This window comes from Lolium perenne, chromosome 7 (genome assembly GCF_019359855.2).
Source record: "Lolium perenne isolate Kyuss_39 chromosome 7, Kyuss_2.0, whole genome shotgun sequence".
NCBI classification, from domain to species: Eukaryota; Viridiplantae; Streptophyta; class Magnoliopsida; order Poales; family Poaceae; genus Lolium; species Lolium perenne.
In genome coordinates, this window is record NC_067250.2 from 99,426,698 (window position 1) to 99,448,131 (window position 21,434).

Sequence of the window (21,434 nt, forward strand, 5' to 3'; positions counted from 1 at the left end):
CTTCACTTGCTGGTACTTCTGCTGAATCTAAAAATTCTCATAATATTGATGATGTTTCTGCTGTGCTTGATGATAGTGGTTCATTGGGATCTTTTCTAGATGCTACAATTGCTAGGTCTAGACAAATTGAAAATGCTGAAACTCCTAATGAAAATGCTGCTACACCTGTTAATTCACCTGAGTCTGTTGATTATTCTAGTGATGATCCTGATGAGGATTATGTGGAGCTTAATGATGATTTTATTGATAAATGCAATGCTATTAATGATGCAAGAAAAATTAAAAAGTTTCTCGCACAACATACTGGATCCTAAATTTGCCACATCTCCTATATGCATTAAGGATAAAGATTATGATTTTTCTCTTGATCTATCTCATATAGCTATTGTCGAGAAAACACCCTTTTGTGGTACTGAAAAAGAAAGTGCTGTAGAACACATGAATGAACTCTCTTCTATGAGTAGCTTGTTTTCTGATGATGTCAAGATGCGCACTTATTTTGTTGCTAAATTTTTTCCTTCCTCATTAAAGGATGATGCTAAAACTTGGTATAAAAATTTTCCTCCCGGTTCTATTAAGAGTCCAGGTGATTTGCTTGATGTTTTCTTTCAGAAATACTTTCCTGCTAGTGCTCAACATGCTGCTTTACAGAAAATTTATCGCTTTGACCAGGAAGACGGAGAGAAATTGCCAAAAGCATGGGCAATATTTTGCTCTCTTATCAGAGCTCGACCTGGACATGATTTGGAAAAGCATGATTTACTTGATATATTTTATAGTGGACTAACCCTTGAGTCTAGAGCATATTTGGATACTTGTGTTGGTTGTGTTTTCAGGAAAAGAACTCCAGACGAAGCTGAAGAATTATTGACTAAAATAGGCCGGAATCATGATGATTGGACTACACCTGAACCAACTCCGACGCCAATATTGAAGAAGAGGGGTTTAATTAAATTAAATGATGAAGATATGAGGGAAGCCAAGAAGTCTCTCAAGGAGAAAGGTATTAAATCCGAAGATGTGAAGAATTTACCCCCCATAGAAGATATATGTGAGATAATTCCCCCTTCATCCATGATTGAGGTAAACTCTCTTCAACGCTTTACTAGGGAAGATATTCCATATACAAAACCTCCTGCTCAATGCTTAGATGAGTTTGATAATTATATTGTTAAGCAAGAAAATTTTAATATGAGAGTAGAGAATCATCTAATGGAAAATTCTCAAGCTATTAGCAATTTGCATGATATTGTGGAGAGAACCTCCAATGATGTTAAGATGCTTGTTAAACATTTTCAAATGGTTCAAACTCAAATTGATCAACTCACTAAAGTGCAAAATGACTTGTTAAAAAATAATTCTAAAGAGAAACATGCTTATGAAGTAACAACTAGAGGCGGTGTCTCTACCCAGGATCCTCTATATCCTGAAGGGCATCCCAAAAGAGTTGAACAAGATTCTCAACGAATTGAACCTAGTGCTCCTTCTAAGAAAAAGAAGAAGAAACATAAAAATGTTGTAGAATCCTCTGAACCTGTTAATGATCCTAATAGTATTTCTATTTCTAATGCTGAAACTGAAAGTGGTAATGAACATGATAATGATAATGATAAGAATGATGTTTCTGATAAAGAACAAGTTGAAGATGAACCTGAAAAGCATGCTAAAAATAAAAAGTATACTAAAGAAGATTTTATTGCTAAGAAACATGGTAATGAAAGAGAACCTTAGGTTCAAAAGAAAATGCCTTTTCCTGCTAAGAAACTAAAATCAAAGGAAGAAGAACACTATAATAAATTTTGCGATTGGATGAAACCTTTATTCTTGCAAATCCCTTTGACTGATGCTATTAAATTGCCTCCTTATTCAAAGTATATGAAAGATATTGTCTCTAACAAATGGAAAATTCCCAATGAGGAGATTTCCACTATGCTTGCTAATTACTCTTTCAATGGCAAAGTTCCAAAGAAGTTGGGCGACCCAGGTATACCGACTATTCCTTGTTCTATTAAGAATAATTATGTTAGAACTGCTCTATGTGATTTGGGAGCCGGTGTTAGTGTTATGCCTTTTTCTCTTTACAAGAGACTTTATTTGGATAAGTTGATACCTATTGATATATCTTTGCAAATGGCTGATAAATCTACTGCTATTCCTGTTGGTATATGTGAGGATGTTACTGTTCAAGTTACTAATAACTGCTTGATATTAACTGATTTGTTGTGTTGGAAATGCCTGAAGATGATAATATGTCTATTATTCTTGGGAGACCTTTTCTTAACACCGCAGGGGCTGTTATTGATTGCAATAAAGGAAAAGTTACTTTCAATGTTGATGACAAGGAGCATACCGTTTATTTCCTCAAGAGGATTGATAAAGTATGTGGAGTTAATACAATTTCTAATGTGAGAACTATCAAAGTTGGAGCTATTGATTGTCCTATATATGAGCCTAAGGAAGGATATCAAAATATTATGATTGGATCCATATCAATACAATTTAAGGTAACATGATTGATTTGAGGTTTATTTCTTCTTATGCCATGTAAAATTTATTTGGTGGCAAGACTTGATCAACCTTGTTAACAAATACATTTTATATGCATAGAGAAACTAAACAACATTTCTTTCTTCCTCCACACTTGTTATTACTGTAGAAATACCTTTGTATCTTTACTTTATTGCATTATTGTGCCAAGTAAAGTCTCTAATAGAAAGTTGATGCTAGATTTGGATTTCTGCACAGAAACAGATTTTTAGCTGTCACGAATTTGAGTTTTTCTCTCTGTAGGAGAATCTAAAAATTCTGTAAAAATTCACGTGTGATCCTCAGATATGTACGCAACTTTCATTAGTTTTGAGTTTTCTGATTTGAGCAACTGAAGTACCTCGAAAAAATTCGTCTTTACTGGCTTTCCTGTTTTGGCAGATTCTGTCTCTGTTTTTTTTGCATTGTCTCTTGTGGACTTTAAGTAAGTCTTTCTAGACGTGGAGAGCTGTAGCTAATGTTTTATTGAGTTCTTGCAATGTGTCACTACAGGACTAAAGTGGATTAAAGTTTTTGAGTACTAACCCGTCTAATGAAGTTTATGAGAAGTTTGGTGTGGCAGAAGTTTTCAATGGTCAAGAGAGAAGGGTGATATAATGTGATCAAGAAGAGTCAAAAGCCTAAGCTTGGGGGGAGGTATACCGGCATCACTCATTCTTTGCATATTATAGTTGCTGGATACTTGTATATACTTGTTTAGTTTCTTTAAGTGGTTTTTTGATAAGAGGGAGATGATATTTGGGGAAGTGCTGCCTGAAAACAGATTCTGGACTGTCACCAAAAAAATTCTTAAAAACAGCCAGAACGTTATTTTGTGAAGCCAATTTTTTTGCATTTTCCTCAGGTTATTATCTAACTTTCATTAGTTGAACACTTTTCGAGCTGGGCAGTGGAAGAATTTCTTAAAAATCTACTACTGTACTGCTGTCAAGTTTGACGAATTCCTGCTGCTTTGTGTTTATGTGACTTTTCTAGTTTTCATTTTCTTGTTTTTGCTTTGTTTCTTTCCTAAAACACAAAAAGACCAAAAATATTTCTGTTGTTTCTCTTCACCACTTGTTTATTTTGGTTTCTTGCATTTAATTTGCTTATTTGCTATCGTTGGTTTGCTATAAGAAAATCCAAAAAGATTTTGCTTTGTTTGCTTGTTTCCTTTTGTTCTTGTTTCAAATTCGAAAACACCAAAAATATTTGCTGTTCTTCTTTGGTTTTGTAAAGTTCATTTTGAGTTCAATGGTCTTCGGTGGCTGGAGCGTGGTTTTCATTTCATATTATCCAAGCTACACAAGTGAAAGGCAATAATGACGATCTACGACAATTCGACTGTGGTGAGAGGCTGGTATGAACTCTATTTGTTTTCATTTTTGTACATATACTCATCCATATGAGCATGCTTAGTTGGTTCATGTGAGGTATATGTCATTTAAGAAAATATAGTAGTTCATGATCTCTCATGCTTAGCTCCAATTTATTAATATGAGTAGCATGTCATGGATGTTTGCTTGCATTGTTTTATTCATAAATAGGTATGACATTGTGGTATCCTCCTCTGAATAATTCATTTATATCGACTTGGCACATGCTCACGCATGCATATGACTGAACAAAAGTCAATTAAGCCTCTATGATTTACATTGCTTCAGATTTCTTGTATCACTTTTATGCCTCCGTTAATTTATTTTGCCGCAAGCATGATTATGACAGTGACTGCTCTCTTGATTTATCGCTCCCCAGTCTATTGCTAGCCTTCACTTGTACTGAGCGGGAACGCTGCTCGTGCTTCCAAACCCCTGAAAACCAAGTTGTTTCAAAGTGTCCACCATAAATACCTATGCATGGCATTTCAAACCATTCCAAGTAAATTCTCATGCGCTACCTTTAAACCTTCAAAATTGTTCTCAATTTGTGTTAATGTTTTATAGCTCATGAGGAAGTATGTGGTGTTTGTCTTTCAACCTTGTCATTTACTTTTGACGGACTTTCATAATAAGAGCTGGCAACGGGGTGCCCAGCCCCAATTAATAACTTCATTAATAATTCTCTTCACATGTTTTGCTCTGATTCATCAGTAAGCAACTTAATTTTGCAAATAGACACTCCTCCATGGTATGAGATTGATGGTAGGCACCCGAGGATTCGGTTAGCCATGGCTTGTGTAAGCAAAGGTTGGGGGGAGTGTCACTCATAATAAAAACTAAAGTACATGTGTAAACAAAAGAGAAGAGGGATGATCTACCTTGCTGGTAGAAATAACGTCCTTCATGGGAGCCGCTCTTGAAAGTCTGGTTGGCGAGGTAGTTGGTGTACCCATTACCATTCGTTGACAACAAACACCTCTTAAAATAATTTTACTCCTGTTTTAAAAATTAAAAGCTCTAGCGCATGTTAATCCCTGCTTCCCTCCGCGAAGGGTCAATCTTTTACTTTCATGTTGTGTCACCATTCTTTCTTTGAGTACTTTCTTGAGAGCACCACTGTCATTCTTAGTATAATATGCTTGTCCCAAAATATGATTGACTGTGGTATAACTTTGATGCTTTTATCTTTGACAATCTCTATTTCTAGTCTTTCTATGAACCTCAGAGGTGCCTGGACATTTATGTTTTGCTGTTCAAATTCGGGCAAGCGAGATACCACTTTATCATACCCTTTTATGAACATTGCAATCCTGCTTATAGACATGATTCATGATGCTTATTATTAATTGTTGGTACCTTTCCATGATTGATATAGCTATTAGATGATCTTATTTGCATGTATCTTATTATGAACTGCCTAAGTGTTAGCCATATCATGAGAATATTTACATCATATGAGCAAATGTGTTCGTGAAAGTTCTTTTATCGCACTCAGTTGTTAACTGAATTGCTTGAGGACAAGCAATAAGCTAAGCTTGGGGGGAGTTGATACGTCCAAAACGTATCTACTTTCCCGAACACTTTTGCTATTGTTTTGCCTCTAATTTGTGTATTTTGGATACAAGTAACACGGACTAACGTTGTTTTCAGCAGAATTGCTCTGGTGTCTTGTTTTTGTGCAGAAATTCAACTTTCGACAAAATCCTCGGAATTTATTCCAAAGGGCCTATTTTACCAGAAGACTCACGGAGCCAGAAGGGCAGGCCTGGGGGAGGCCCAGGGCCCCCAGACGCTAGGCCGGCGCGGCCTGGAGGGGGGGGCGCCGCCCTAGCGTGTGGCCCCCTCGGCTGCCCTCTGACGCCCTCCTCTGGACTACTTAAAGGTTTCGATCTAAAAACGCGAGACAGGAAGTCGAAGTCGCCAGAAACCCTCCAGTACGCCGCCACATCGCGAAACTCCGTCTCGGGACCAGAAAACTCCGTTCTGGCACTCCGCCGGGACGGGGAATTGGAGGAGATCATCGCCATCATCACCACCGACGCCTCTCCATCGACCAGCAATGCTTCCCCCATCCATGTGTGAGTAATTCCCCCGCTGCAGGCTGAAGGGGATGGTAGGGATTGGATGAGATTGGTCATGTAATAGCATAAGATTGTTAGGGCATAGTGCCTAGTGTCCGTAATTGGTACTTTGATGATATTGTTGCAACTTGTTATGCTTAATGCTTGTCACTAGGGCCCGAGTGCCATGATCTCAGATCTGAACATGTTATTGTTTCATGATGATATTCATTGTTTTATGATCTTACCTGCAAGTTGTATACACATGTCGCTGTCCGGAACCCGAGGCCCCGAAGTGGGACAGAAATCGGGACAACCGGAGGGGAAGGCGGTGATGTGAGGATCACATGTGTTCACAGAATGTTAATGCTTTGCTCCGGTACTTTATTAAAAGGAGTACCTTAATATCCAGTAGATTCCCTAGAGGCCCGGCTGCCACCGGCTGGTAGGACAAAAGATGTTGTGCAAGTTTCTCATTGCGAGCACGTACGACTATATACGGAACACATGCCTATGGATTGTTTAGTACTTGGACACCGTTTTATTATTATCTGCAAATGCCCTGCTTTGATTGTTACATGAGTTTCTCTCATCCATGCAACGCCCGTCATCCATCCCTGTGCCTACAGTATTTTAATCCTGCTGTTTACTGTAATCACTACTGCTGTCTCTGTTACTCTGCTGCTGTTATTTCACTACTGCTACTGCTATAAAACTGTTACTACTGATAAACTCTCGCGAGAAAGTCTGTTTCCAGGTGCAGCTGAATTGACAACTCCGCTGTTAAGGCTTTCAAGTATTCTTTATCTTCCCTCGTGTCGAATCAATAAATTGGGTTTTACTTCCCGCGAAGACTGTTGCGATCCCCTATACTTGTGGGTCATCAATCTTCCACTCGCTACTTTTATATTGTAGATTGGATCTTGGCTCTAGTAGATTATATCTACTTTTGTTTGTTATTCTTTTTTTTCTATGCTACCAATCCTATCACTTGGAATGATGAATGTTCTCCAATGGTTACCCTTCTTGCAAAGTTATCCAATGGTGAGTCAACACCAATGGAGTTTCAAGGCAACGACCGCACCGACAACATGAAATAGTACCTTTTTGATGTAATCTATCTGAAATAGGCTACATTTGTGAAGCCACTTCAATCCCCCAAGCTAACAAATAACTTCAATTCCATAATGCTCAAGTGGTGGATAGAAAATATGTAGATAGAACATTTGGTATTTAGCAAGGCCAATTTTCTACTGTGAGGAGACTAGATAGGTTTTTTGATCTATGATTAACATGATCATTGAGAATCAGCGTAAGAAGAATGACGCCTATGGCATGCACGACTTGATGGGGCAAATGGTGCAGACCCGTAGATGTGGAGACTAAGTCACACACTTTTTTGATGTGTAGCATAAAGTTCGAGATTTAGGATCTCATCGAGAAGTGGTGGAGGTGGAATAGCCAACAAAAGAACTAGGTTTGTCTCTGTGCGTCATGTTGTTGTTGTATGCGATGAACACCATGTTGTTAATGTGTCATCTTGATGGGATTCGCAGCATAGAAAACAAAATTTCCTACGAGAGCAGTCAAAAGCCAAGATTTAATATAGGAGAACGCTAGTAAGGTGGACCGCACGAGTGTCTCAACGACAGGCAACGTGGCGGTGGTGGTGGTCTCACTCTTCGGGCATGGGGATGGCATGGAGAGGATGGTGGGAGATCCTGGTGTTGGCGGCGCCTTGGCTTTGGAAACTCCCATATCATGTTTCGGAAGCCTAACAAGGGGACATTGGGCAGCTGACTTCTCGAGCGTGGTGTGCGGTTGCTTCCGGGCGAAAGCTCAGCGCCTTGGCGCCAACAGCGGTGATGCCTACAGGTGTCGTAGCCTCTTGGGGGCGTCGTTGTGGGTATCCGCCCCACGGTATGGCTCTGGGTGAAAACCCTAGACCACACGGTCTCGGCGGCGGTGCAGTGCGTTGTTACCCTCTTGGGGGCATCGTCGCGGAGTCCCAATTCAACTCGGGCGTGTGTCTATGTTGTCGGTGTTTGGGTTTCTATGTTTTTTTTCTTTGATCTGCTTTGTAAGAGGTTCCCCTCTCCACCTTGTCTCGGTTCAGCTGTTGCGGATTTATTTATAAAGCAGCGTGAAAGCCTATTTCAAGGATTAATATGAGAGATTAGATCTTCATACCCTTAAACGCAAGCGAAAATGTTTTACAACGTGGTTGACGTAGTTGTACTTTCCTCGCGATCCAATCCGATCAACGTCGAGTAGCGCCTCCGAGATGTGCACACGTATGACACGATGAGGTCTCCTCCTTCTTGATCTATAAAGATGAAGGGGAGAGGTAGAAGATATCAGACCAGTAGTACGACGGCGTGGTGGTGCTTTTGGTGTTATTTTTGTAGGGCTTCACCAAGCGTTTGCGGAGGAGGGAGAGGAAGTGAGGGGGCCAACAACTAGGGTTAGGGGATGCAACACCCCAAACCTTCCCTTCCATATATACTCCCTCCATTCTGAAATACTTAACATTCTAGCTCGAAAATTTGTTCTTAAATACTCTACATTCTAGCTTTTAGTCAACAACAACACTGAAAATGAAGTGATTTTGCTCTCTTTATTGGTTGTTGATATTTTTAATGTACCTTGGATTGGTGTTCACATATCTAAGTAGTACTAATAAATGCAGTACTAGTTTATCTCATTTTTTTTTAGAATGTAGACTAACAGAATGGAGGGAGTATATATATAGGCGGGGGGAGGGCTTGGCATCCAATTATCCCTCTTAACTCAGGGCGCCCCACCAAACCTTACAAATAATGGGTAGCCACCTAACCTTCCATATAAGGGGCTAGGGTTTTTCCCTTGCCTTGGCCACATGGGCCAAGAAGGGCTGTGGCACCCTGGACCATCTAGGCGGAGGTGTCCTCTTACAGGTCCCCGTGGGTCGTCCAGACAGGTGGGCCCAATTGTAGGACCCTTGGAACGTTCTAGAACCTTCCCGATATAACACTAAAAAAATCTTGAACTTTTCCAGAACCATGAAAAGTACTTCCCCTTATATGATGCTATCTTCGGACCATTTCGAGCATCCTATTGATGTCCTGTAACCCATCCGAGATTCCAAACAAGTTTTAGTGTCATCATTATGAATATCCCATTACTAATGTAGCGTCATCAAACATTAAGTGTGTGGCCCTATGGGTTCAAGAACACGTGGACATGATCGAGTCACCTCTCTTATCAATATTCTATAGCGGGACCTAGATGTCTGTAACGACTCCCACCACATATTCAACGAAATTCTTTATCGGTTGAACATGATGTCAAGAATTCAAACAATTCCATGTTCCAGTTCAGTTGTTCCACTTGCTCGAGATTTGATCAGAAAGCATCTCTGGTTCATTTTGTTTTTGGTCACCTCATTGATTTGTCCGTGCCTAAGTAAGTCGACCCCGTTAACTTTGCAGCATACACACATATATGTGACACAAAAATCACAACTCTGCAGGAGGATTAATTGATCCATCTAATAGAAAGAAACTGACAAGAAGTTGGGTTTGATTCACGAAGAAGAGGAGGCTTCTTTGCAGAGCTTGCGGCTAAGGCTGCTGAAGTTGGCACGCGAGTACTGCCTAGACCCGTTCCTCCAGTCCGTCCCTGACTTCATCATGAGCTCGAACTCCTGGTAGGAGATGCGTCCGTCCTTGTCGGTGTCGACGTCGCGGATGATCTCGAGGATGGCCTGCTCGTTGGGGCCGAGCTCCTGCCTGAGCTCGTCGAGCTCGATGAAGCCGCTGCCGTCCTTGTCGAAGTAGCGGAAGGCAGCGGTGAGGTACTCGTCGTTGGTCATCTTCTTGAGGTGCAGCGACACCGTGACGAACTCGTCGCAGTCTAGCGTGCCGTTGCCGTCCGTGTCCGCCTGCACGCGCACGATCTTAGTAATTCGTAGCAGAAACATAATGAGAGCATTGCGATGTTAGACAAAGTAGTAATTCGGAACTCACGGCCTCGAGCAGCATCCTGATCTCTGACTCCGGCACGGGCTGGCCGTTGATGTGGAGCCCCTCCATGAGCTCCTCCAGCGAGAGGTTGCCGTTCTTGTCCTTGTCCATGAGGTGGAACATCTGCACGTACTTGTCGAGCTCCTCCACCGGCATGTTCCTCGCCACCACCCCAAGCGCCTTCTTCTTGAACTTGTTCATGGCTGAGAACTGCTGCAGCCGCGACCGCACCGCCTCACCCAGCGACACGTTGGGCGCGGTGTCTGCGTTCTTCAGCCACGGGTGCTCTGCAAATGGCAATCATGCATGGTGAGCTCTGAATCAAAGTGCAATGCAATGTCGCTGACACGCGCTCAAAAAGGATCGAGTTACGTACCAAGAACTTGCGGTGCCGTGAGGCGCGTGGTCGGGTCCGGGTCGAGCATCCGGCGGATGAGGTCCTTGGCGCTGGCGGAGACCCTGGGCCAGGGCTCCCTGCTGAAGTCGATGCCGCCGCGGAGGATGGCCTGCGCGATCTTCTCGTCGTTGTCGCCCCAGAATGGGGGCACACCGCAGAGGAGGATGTAGAGGATGACGCCGGCGCTCCAGACGTCCACCTCCTGGCCGTAGCTCCGCTTGAGGACCTCGGGGGCCATGTAGTATGCGCTGCCGACGACCTCCGTGAAGCGGTCGCCGGGACTGAAGAAGACGGAGAGTCCGAAGTCGATGACCTTGAGCGGCGAGTCCTCGGACTTGTTGGCGAAGAGGAAGTTCTCCGGCTTCAGGTCCCGGTGGATCACCCCGTTCGAGTGGCATAGCTGCATGCACGCACGCGTCGTCAGATTCAGGTTGATCGATGGGTCAGTTAGCTCGATCGCCGCGTTCATTGCGAGATTGACCCGCGCGCGCGTGTTTAATTCACGCGGCATTAATTGGATTTGGATTGACGAGAAGCTGTGAGTAACGTACCTGGATGACGTCGACGATGGTGCGGAAGATGTTGGCGGCGGCGCGCTCGGAGTAGTGGCCGCGCGCGACGATGCGGTCGAAGAGCTCGCCGCCCTCGCAGAGGTCCATGATGAGGTGCACGGCGCCGTCGGGGTCCTCGCGGGCCTCGCGCAGCCGCACGACGGCGGCCCCGCCGCGGGACGACATGCGCCGCATGATGGCGACCTCCCTCCGCACGTCCGCCGCGTGCGCCGCGGCGGCGGCGGCGGCGGCAGCCCTGGCCGCGGCCGCGGCCTCGGCGCCGCCCGCGGTCTTGCGTTGCGCCCCACGGCCACGGCCGCCGCGGCGGTGCCTCCGGATGGTCTTGCACGCGAGCGACTCGCCCGTGGCGGCGTCCCGGCAGCGGCGCGTGACCCCGAACTCGCCGCGGCCCAGCTCCTTGCCCAGCACGTAGCGGCGCGCGAACTCCGCGGCCGTCGTCTTGGTCACCAGCTCCTCCTCCTCGGTGGCGCCGGCGTCCGGGTTATTGGTGCCGGTCTTGCAGCTGTTGTCGGTGGCGGCCGGGTTGTTGGCGGCGTCTTGTTCGACGGGGAGGACGAAGGAGAGGTTGCCGAGGCGGCCGTGCAGCTTCCGCGAGGAGGCGTAGGCGGAGTAGCAGCCCCCCATCGAGCCGCCTCGCTCCCTAGCCCGCCGCTGCGACGCGCCCTCTCGGCTCCCCTCTCCCTCTGTCCTGCTCCTCGGTTCGGTTCGGCGCGGCGATGGCGCGTTAGTTGGGGCGGAGAAGAAGGGGTCAGCCGTGTCTCGCGGTGGCCGCGAGATCCTGCATGGCCTTGGCTCTATTCGTGGGAGGTGGACGACGCTCTACTTATGCTTGCCGGGCGCGCGTGTAGGGTCGGTGCAGCACGACGGGTGTGTACAGGTTGGAGTGCGCGACGCGGTGTCACGGCGGGGAAAGGAGTTAAGACGCGCTACGCAACGATCGTGCCCGCCCGCGCGCGTAGGGCCGTGTGCCGCCATCGACTCGACGGCCGTGGGATGCTACACGCGGCGGCAACCCAGCAGCCAGGTGCGCCGGGCCGTGTGAGCTTCAGTGCACGTCTCCTTCGTCACCGAGAAGATAGATACCCATGATGAGCTTGTTCCAGGTTGTAGAGGGACTAGTCCCAAATAAACACAAAATAAATGATCTAACTAGTGAATCTCACTAATTTTGCCCTAGGCTAGCTTATCAAGGGCGTGTAGAGGGACCGGTCTCTAATTTCACTACTTTTGCCCTAGGTTTACCAAGAGATTTGAAGGGGCCATGGCTCACTCTGGCCTGCACCAACCTCCGCCGACGGAATGTCAATGGAGACACTCTGGAACCCTGCCGGCGTCGGCCTTACAAATTTTGCCTTCTTCAACAATGCCAGAAAAAAACAGCTCTTGTATTTTACCGGCAAGGTTTTTACCGTTGGTTCATGTTTTACGAAATATACCATAGGCGGTAAAAGAGGTGTTCCCCTCTTCTTCAACCTTTAATTTTACATGCCCCTATTTTTTTTGAAATGAGGCAAAAAAGATTTTGCCTTATATTAATATAGGAGGAGCAAACAAAGGTTTGGCTGACGCCAGCAACAAAAACAAAAGAAAGGGGAAAGAAGAAACTCCAAAACTAGAGAGAAAGAAAAAAGGGTCAGCTTGCGAGCTCCGCAAGGTTTTTTGCTCCGGCAAGAATCCAATCTCTTCCTTCTTCCCTGATCTTGTGCATGATGACCGAAGGCAAAGAGGATTTATTATTGAAAACTCGCTCATTTCTTTCCTTCCAAATCTCCCAGGCGATAAGCATGATGGCAGTCCGTAACCCTTTGGGAGAAGAGGAGGGAGTCTTGGCAATGGCGTGCCAGTAATCCAACACTTTCTGCCTACCCGACCCAAGGCAGCGGAGAAGATCCGGACAAGAAAGCCATGAAGCCGCAACAGCCCATATCCTTCTGGAGAAACGACATTCGAAAAGGATATGTCGCGCCGTCTCGGGGGTGCATCTACAAAGCTGACAGGAAGGTTGGTGCGGCCACCCCCGTTTGGCGAGACGGTCCGCGGTCCAAAGGCGGTTTTGAACGGCGAGCCAGGCGAAGAAGCGACATTTCGGTGGAGGCCAAGTTTTCCACACGAGATTGCCGAAGGAGCAGGGCAAAGCAGTTAGGAACTGGGTCTTGTAGGCGGAACTGGTTGAGTAGCAGCCATTTGGCGACATGGTCCACATTTTACATGCCCCTATGAAGCAGAGCCAGCGATTTTCGATGATTAGAGTTAAATGCATTTGCAGGTAGCAATGTGGGCTAATACTAGTGTAAATACAACCGAAGTTTACTACAGTAAAACTAATGTAGGCTACAATGTACCATGGTAGCCTAAAAAAAATCCCACTCCAATCTTGAAGGCTCCATGTGGCAACTAGAAAGCTAAACTGTGGTACGGCATTAGCATGAGAAACAAGCGGCTACAAATCTCCGTTCACCGAAAATCATAACGAGTGAACAATCAACATTCAACACCAAATGCCACTTAAGTATGTCTTAACTAAAATAAATTTGTACTAGTTAACTAAAATAATCCATCATCATGGTGTACCACATAGTTAACTAAAGTGATGATGGTGATAGCAGTCTTGAGCCCAAAAGGATAGTATTGCAGCGCGGTCTCCCGTACGCTCCCCATATCCTACACCAACGAAGGGAAAGACAACCATGAAGCCGCTTGCTGCCAGATTCGCTTGGAGTAGCGACATTTGAAGAGGATGTGTCTTGCCGTCTTAGGAAGGCCCTTACAAAGTTGGCGGGTGGATTGATGCGGCCATCCTCGGTGCAAGGCGGCCGCCTGTTCTGCACAGCCAGCCAAGCAAAGAAGCAGCATTTGGGGGGGAGCCCAAGGCCTCCAAACTACACCTTTGAAGGAGCACGTGACCGCTCCCACGAACTGAGCTTTGTACGCCGACTTAGTGGAGTAAGTGCAACTAGAAGTGAGGGTCCAGGAGATGGCGTTTTCAATTCCCGGAGTTAAGGCAACGTCCTGAAGAATGCCCTATAGGGCAACGAACTGGGACATGTGAAGTTGGTCACCGAAATGTCGGCCACCCATCTATTGTTGTCAAGAGATTCATGAATGCTCCGCTTCTTACTTCTTGAGGCCTCAAAAATCTTTGGCGCGATTTGACCCAGGGGTAGTGCCGTACAACTAGGAGCAGGACCAGAAAGAAGCTTTTTTTTCCATTTCCAATGGTGACTTTGGTGGCGGCATTGAACATGTTCCTATCGATGTTATCATTTGGCATTTCGAGGCCCACCCACGCCCTGTGTGGTGCGACCCATTCCAACTAAAGCCATGAAGACGCAAGGCCCGCGAAAAATTCTCGAGGTCAAGAATGCCGAGCCCCCCCAATGCTTTGGGCGACATACCTTGGCCCAACAGATCTTGCATTTGCCACCACTCACCGAGGTGCACCATGCCCACAACATGCCATTTGTCACGCTACTTTACACACCGTAGACGTGCATAGTTTGTCCGATTGGTGTGTGGTTAGGCTAAATATTTGTTTTCCCCATGGGTCGTATTCCCGGTAAATATGGATTTCAGTCTCCCGTGTGCTAACTTACGTCCAAAGAGATACGACATAAATACACTACTAACTTACTTGTCCCACTCTGGTGCCATTTCTATATTAATCATGGGAAAAACCTACCTAGGCCAGGCCCATGCCCGTGCAAGTGGTGTACAGTGCCTACCAAGCACCGACTAGGTGGGTGTATAGACTATCGTGGCCAAATGGGCCATGTAGGCCGGTTCGGGCTCACTAAACTACTTGAGTCTAATTCTTCTCTTTTTTTACACTGTAATAATTTGGTTGCAAACAAATTATGCTTATATCCCTCAAAAGTAGTCTCAACAAAATCCCTCAAAAATATATTCTTTTGTTAGCCTATTTTTTAATATACTAAATAAATTTAGCATGTTAGCATTGAAAAATAAAGTCATAATAGATAAGAAACATAAAAATCTCACAACTAGAATAATGTAAATGTTTGCTCTTGCATGAATTTATTACCTCCTAACCTCTAAAACAATTTCCAATACAAAATATGATTGCATACTTCAAACTTTTTGCATAGCCTTTTTTTTTTGCACAAAACATAGCCTTCTTGAGTTATAATATCAAATGGTTACATATATTCCTAAAATTGCTACACTTCAATATTGGCAAAAAAAACGAAGCTAAAATAATGACCTAAAATGAAAAAAAGTTTGAATATTTCATACTAGCTCAATTTTTGGAAATATAAAACATTTTAAAATTTTCAGATTTTTTAGAAATATTGGTATAAAAAATGTTTTTTCTGGAAAAATAAATATTTCAAATAATACGGAAAAGAAACAAGAGAAAAAAAGAAAAACAGTATTACATGTTAGGCCAGTCGCAGCTCGTGCGGGAGGGTGTGCGGCGTCCCGCATCTACCGACCATGTCGGTGGCGAGGAGCCCCCACCCCCGCTGCCGACACCTGCCGCTCCCGGTCCTCCCACGTCGCCTTCTCACCTCCGGTGGCCCTAGCTGTTCATTGTACCACTCCCTCCGATTCATATTAATTCACAAACATGTTCGTATCTAGATAAAGTGTAGTCAATTAATTTGGATAGGACGGCGTATAATTTTATATATTTTTTAAAGAATATATTTCTCGTGGACGCAGGTTCTTCGGGGAAAAGAACTTAGGAGGGCATACGTGTAATTTATAGCCATTTGGCGGGCCTTGTGCACCCTAAGTCAAGTCGGCGCCGCAAAGCCTCACAAGGGTTTCTTCTCCTCTGCTTCGCCGTTCCTCATCGCCCCCACGAATACGAAGCGCGGCAGGGGCGAAGGGCGGCGGCGAACAGAGTCACCCCTTCAGAGAGGATGGTCACCACGGCATCGTCGGAGGACGCTGTGCAGCCTCCACCCGAGGCCAAGGGAGCCCAAGGAGAGGCGAAGAGGAAACAGAGCGACGCGCCGGTAAGAGGCGGCGGCGGCGGCGGCGGAGGACGAGGAGGAGGAAGAGGTGGTGGGGGTCAAGGGAAGAAGCGGAAGAACAAGGAGGTGTGCATCTACGGGAACTACAGGAACTACTACGGCTACCGAGTGAGTTGAACCGCGCCCCTCCCCGTCCTCTGCGTTTTCTCTAGAAAAAAAAACAACGAATCGTCGTTATGTTGCGCATGCCATGGAATTTTGCGGTGAAATGATTCGTTGGATATCCCGATGTTTCTGGGATTGGGACGGCTTACACGGATTGGGATTCGTGTTAGTTGGAAGAGGTGGAGCTTCTGCTAAGGAATAAGGATGCACCCTAGCTGTTTGATGAAATGCTTCTGAGCACTGACAGGCCCGGGCATTGGTCCATGCCATACGTTTTGCAAAGTTGAGTGTAAGCAGGGCGCGATGTTCCCATTTTGGGTATTGAATGGAAACTGCGCAGATACGAAAACAGTGCCGTTCTCTAGTGTCTTGTTTGGTCTTAGTTCCTGGTAGACCAGGATGGGCATTATCTGTCTGTTGGGGTATGTCGGCATTGAAATTGCCACTTTATACTCTGTAGTAGTTCATCATTTCATTGGTTTAGACAATTCAGCCTTAGTGGTACTGTGTGTGGCATGGTTGTCAAATTTCAGGGGACACAGTATTCATTGCTCCTTTGAGCCTTTGAACTGCATATTTGGGCATGTAGGAGAGTTGCTAATTGATAAATGTACCTAGTGCCCAGGTATAACTGTATTTGGTGGCTACTGGGCAGAGAAGGAGTGGAGGGGCACAGAGCCTAGTTTCACGTGCTTGTTTTCGTAGATATGGTTATGCTAAATACACTATAGTTGCTTGTACGAGGGAAGCAGATAGATGAATAGAAGGTCTATTCACTAGATTAGACATTTAACCCTTCTATGCTGAGCAGGATACTTCACTTAATAGTTAATACAACGCAAAATCACTCAATGGCCAGATCTACCAATCTTAACTGATAACCTTACCCTTTGATGTTTGACAGATTGATCATAATGTTGGTGAAGATCCCCGCCTTGAGATATTCAGGAAGGAGTGGTTTGCAGGCAAGGATTGTCTCGATATTGGATGCAACCAGGGTTTGGTCACAATTGGTCTAGGTAATATTCTTGGGACATTAGTTTTGTTCTTTTTTTTGTTGATGATATGTCTTTCTTATGCCTATGTATTTAAATGTTATAGTTTCAATTCGAATTACTAGACTGCTTTTCCTATGCAGTTTCATTGTTTTACTGGCTCTTGTTGAACATAAAAATCTTGTCAATATTGATATAAGCATTATTTAGCCAACTATTGTAAATATTATTTGTTTTATTCATATGGTTACATTAGGATGGTTGTGATCACCCTACATAAACATGCCGCCTACCTGCACGCTTATGGTCTGCAATAGCGTGGTTGTCATGTGACAACTCGGCTGCAACTGTTGATCCAATGCATTTAAACATAAGAACCTGTTGCTGGTCTTCATCATTATGTGTATGATGACTTGGTGGCTCTTCTGACATTACAAATTTGATAGATCACAGGTGTCATGTAGCTTTTTTTTAAGGATAGTTGCTACAGTTGTGAGAGAATTGTAGTATTGTAGAATGTTGTGTACTCTACATAAATTTCTTAATAGATGCTGCTTCTCATTTGTATTTTTTTTACATTGTGCAGCTATGAAGTTTGAATGTCGAAGCATCCTTGGAGTTGACATTGATTCAGGTTTAAACTTTTTTCCTAATGAAGTTTTATTGTATCTCCATTTGTTATTGCATTGGGTGTATGAAATACCTGGTAGCTGGACTCTGAAGATATGGTTGACGCTTGTTCATGTATAATATTTCACACTGAGAACATTAATCCTTATTTTTCTGACCAATATAAAATGAGAAAATCTAGTTCTGTTTAACATATCATCGACTTCCTTGACCAGTTATTGAATATGCCAGCTCAGTGTTGTTAGCAGTCATAATTATTATAGCATTTATGGACACAATCGTTTTGAGGTGTGTGGTTGCAGGTCTAAAGTAGTGGAATTTTGCGAGACATTATTTGTTATTTATCTATTTTATAAAGATTTAGAATCCTTGCTGATGCTCACACCTTCATGCTTACAAATTTGATGATTTTTATGGATAACTGAACCAATCCTGAAATTACAAACTTTGTATGAGATTTTTTTCGTTAGTTTTCGGTGGAATATGGAATCTTGTGATGAAGGTATGGGCATTCATGATGGTGAGACTTGGATGCACTGTAAATTCCTAACATTGTATGCATCGTTTTTAATTAGGTAAATAATGTTTGAGAGATTACCACTTGGCATTACCCAGCATACTTGAGTAGTTCCTTGTGTAGCATGTGTCGCTGTGTTGAGTTTGTCAGATTGAACTGATTCTTATCTTAACCTTTTAGGTTTGATTGAAACTGCTAAGTGGAATTTAAGAACGATAGCTCGAGCAGGCAAGGTGGCTACAAAAAGTGCGAAGGTTCATAACTCATCAGACTCCACAACTCAAAGCTGTCCGGAAGTGGTATCTGAGATGTCAAATGGAAATATTTCTGTGCACAAACAACATGATCTTTTTGAAATTGTCTCGTTTCGGCCTGACAATTTTGTACAGAGTACACACAGATATTCAGAACAGTATGACACCATTATGTGGTAAGTTGCAAATTTACAATAGAGACATGGCAGAGTTTTTTGGATTTCTTTGTATTGTTCATTGTCCACATTGGATGGCGCTTATTTTTTCTTGTGTTCTCGTGCAGTTTGAGTGTGACAAAATGGATCCACCTGAACTGGGGTGATGATGGCATAATCACTTTGTTTGTGAAGATCTGGAGTCTTCTAAGACCGGTATATATTTATGTTTTTGTTTGCTGGGCTGGGCCCAAGTTGAATCTCTATGATAAGAGGAAATACTAACTATACCTTGTGTTCTTTCCTCTTGCTTCTCTCGTTTTCAGGGAGGGATTTTTATCATGGAGCCTCAACCTTGGATCTCGTATAAGAAAAACAGATCAGTGTCAGAGGTATTTTTTGATGGTCAGAGTGATAGTTGATGCTAGATGATTTTGTTGAGGCTTGATATGCTTGTTTAAACTTTGAAGTCCCACCGTTATTTTGAAGGGTAGGCATATATGCATCGCATTGCTTTGCTTTTGATCCCTTGTTTAAAAGCTACATGTACTCTTGGTTTGAGTTGCTTGCTGGGCTTGCATCATCATCATCATCATCATCATTCACGTTGGGGTTTACCTCTTGCATAACCTTCTTTTGGTCCTCCTGACCACACAATCTTAATCATCGTAGTAAGAATACTAACAGAAATCCTGATCCTACGTTTCTCTGAAGTTAACTCACACGGTCCGGCCATTTCTTGTGGGTTTCAGGTTGCCAGAGAGAACTTCTACGACATCTGCATATATCCTGAGAAATTCCGGGAGATTCTTCTTGACAAGGTGCGTTCTGTACCAGCAACTCTTTCTATGTTCAGTTCCATGTCCCTGCAGCAGACACTTTCTAAACCATGAAGTGATACGGATTGCAGGTCGGGTTCAGGTCAGTGGAGGTTATTACTGACAGATTGACTGGTTCCGTCGCTGGTTTTGATCGCCCAATCGAAGTTTACCACAAATGATGGAATGGGATTAACGTTCTTTGGAAGAGGCTCATGTGGTGCATCAGGTGCACAATTTTTAGTTCTTTGGGGTTTGTTGAGCTTCACTGTTGCTTTGTTTAGTACAAAAACAACGATCAAAGGCTTGCATAACTCTTGCCCAGGACTTTGCCACCCAAGGAATGATATGGATAGGGTGATTCTGTTGCCTTTCTTAGGTGTAGTTTTTGGTATTTTGTCGGATGGTAGCTTTTGTATAAATGAATTATGGGTACAAGCTAATACCTTCCAGCAATATATCATTTCCATTCTGTATGAATATGCCTAAAATGCATGAGGTTCACGATCCCAGCTTCTTAAGTGCATAAACGAGCACATTAGATTCCCAGCATGTCTACCGAACTGCAGTGGACAGACTATTTGCTAGCCGCGAGGCTGCTCATCTAGGTTGCCGTGTGGCGCATGTTGACGTTGTCTGCAAGCCTGCAAGAGCATTATGATGAGGTGGTAGTACAGCCACAATAGCAGAATGCGAATGAGTACCATCTTGTGAGTCGGACTCAAGGTCGCCGGAACTAGCATCTGCATGGGGCTCTTACAGATCTCCACTTAGGCAGTTAGGCCCCAAACGGCGTTTTTTTTTTTTTTGAACAGGGCCCAAACGGCGTTTGGAGGACGCCATCTTGTGAGTCGGACTCAAGGTCGCCGGAACTAGCATCTGCATGGGGCTCTTAGAGATCTCCACTTAGGCAGTTAGGCCCCAAACGGCGTTTGGAGGACGCCTTCGCTTCGTGTCGTGATTGGGGTGCGTCTCTCACTAGCTGCGTCCCGTGAACTTTTTATTACATTAATTTTCTTTTTTGCAATTTTATTTAAATAGATAGGAGAAACATTACATAAACTAATACATAGTTTGATCATGGTTGAAATATTGCAAAATTAGAAAACTTAAGTAGTGTAGGTACGTTGGTTTCGCCTTCTTCGGTGCGAAGAAAGAACACTCTTAGACACTCTCAGTCACCTAGTGCGGTGTTATTCTTCGATACGCCGAAGAACATACAAGAACATACACTAGTGACTTCAATTGGCCGGCAACCATCTTCGCTATAAAGAAAGAATACTCACCATGTTCAATCATCGTCCTCTTCATCGTCAGTGTGGTAGTGCCAGCGGCAGGACGTGTCGTTGAACACCTTCACACTCATCTCGTCGTCGCCTTCGTAGCAGAAGGTGAGCATGCAGCCGGCTTGGAGGTCGTGGGAGCGCGCGAACTTCTCCCAGCCGGTGTGCAGGTACATCTTGACGCGCCCGTCGAAGAGCACATCCACCGGCCACCGACAAAAACCGCAGCGAGCCTCCCACAGCTGCAGCGCGGCCAGCTCGTTGCCGGCGACGAACTCGTGAACTTGTCCAGCAACCTCTGGATGCCGAGAGTGGGTCTCCATTGAGGACGATGATGAACTCGAACTTCCATTCCTCGGAAGACGACAACGGCGCAGGCGACGGTGACCGTGCATGCGTTGCTGCTCCAGCGCGGCCGCGGCGGCCATGCCAGCGACCTCGAGCAGCCATGGAGCGGCCCGCACCTCGACTCCTTGAGATGGTGGCAGCTAGGGTTGGGGATTGCGGCGCTAGGGTTTGTGTGAGGGGCGATGCGCGAGCACCCCTTTTTATACGCTGGAGGGAGGCGAGGGAGCGGGGGCGTGCATTAACGCTGGCACGTAGAGCTAGGTGCTACGAGACGTGTCGATGCGCATCTGTGGAAACAACACCTTCGATGCGTGCCATTTACTTTCGTCGAGAGGTAGGCGACATTTGCACAACGTTCATGTCTCAGTGACGAGTCAGACCCGCCACCGCT

At 44.7% G+C, this 21,434-nt stretch overlaps 2 protein-coding genes across 2 annotated transcripts; one reads left to right on the top strand and one right to left on the bottom strand.

Annotated features, from left to right (window-relative positions):
• Window positions 1–9,344: 9,344 nt before the first annotated feature.
• On the bottom strand, window positions 9,345–11,741 carry LOC127316509 (calcium-dependent protein kinase 21). The gene is made up of 4 exons (XM_051346924.2): window positions 10,918–11,741; window positions 10,346–10,766; window positions 9,973–10,256; window positions 9,345–9,887 (listed from the first exon to the last, which is right to left on the bottom strand). Exons 1-4 carry the CDS (start codon window positions 11,560–11,562, stop codon window positions 9,531–9,533), a joined length of 1,707 nt encoding a protein of 568 aa, XP_051202884.1. The 5' UTR covers window positions 11,563–11,741; the 3' UTR covers window positions 9,345–9,530.
• Window positions 11,742–15,690: 3,949 nt separating this feature from the next.
• LOC127316508 (probable RNA methyltransferase At5g51130) lies at window positions 15,691–19,892 on the top strand. Its single transcript, XM_051346923.2, has 8 exons — window positions 15,691–16,046; window positions 16,948–17,062; window positions 17,625–17,672; window positions 18,366–18,615; window positions 18,723–18,810; window positions 18,921–18,986; window positions 19,347–19,415; window positions 19,505–19,892. Exons 1-8 carry the CDS (start codon window positions 15,825–15,827, stop codon window positions 19,592–19,594), a joined length of 948 nt encoding a protein of 315 aa, XP_051202883.1. The 5' UTR covers window positions 15,691–15,824; the 3' UTR covers window positions 19,595–19,892.
• The last annotated feature ends 1,542 nt before the right edge of the window (window positions 19,893–21,434 follow it).

Bases quoted from the DNA above. Each gene is read 5' to 3' on its own strand.
- LOC127316509 (XM_051346924.2), bottom strand. From the start codon at position 11,562: ATGGGGGGCTGCTACTCCGCCTACGCCTCCTCGCGGAAGCTGCACGGC. The intron at 10,257-10,345 runs GTACGTAACTCG...TGCCATTTGCAG, and splicing joins CACGGCACCGCAAGTTCTTG to AGCACCCGTGGCTGAAGAAC. The intron at 9,888-9,972 runs GTGAGTTCCGAA...GTGCGCGTGCAG, and splicing joins TCAGGATGCTGCTCGAGGCC to GCGGACACGGACGGCAACGG.
- LOC127316508 (XM_051346923.2), top strand. From the start codon at position 15,825: ATGGTCACCACGGCATCGTCGGAGGACGCTGTGCAGCCTCCACCCGAG. The intron at 17,673-18,365 runs GTTTAAACTTTT...TTAACCTTTTAG, and splicing joins TGGAGTTGACATTGATTCAG to GTTTGATTGAAACTGCTAAG. The intron at 19,416-19,504 runs GTGCGTTCTGTA...TACGGATTGCAG, and splicing joins GGGAGATTCTTCTTGACAAG to GTCGGGTTCAGGTCAGTGGA.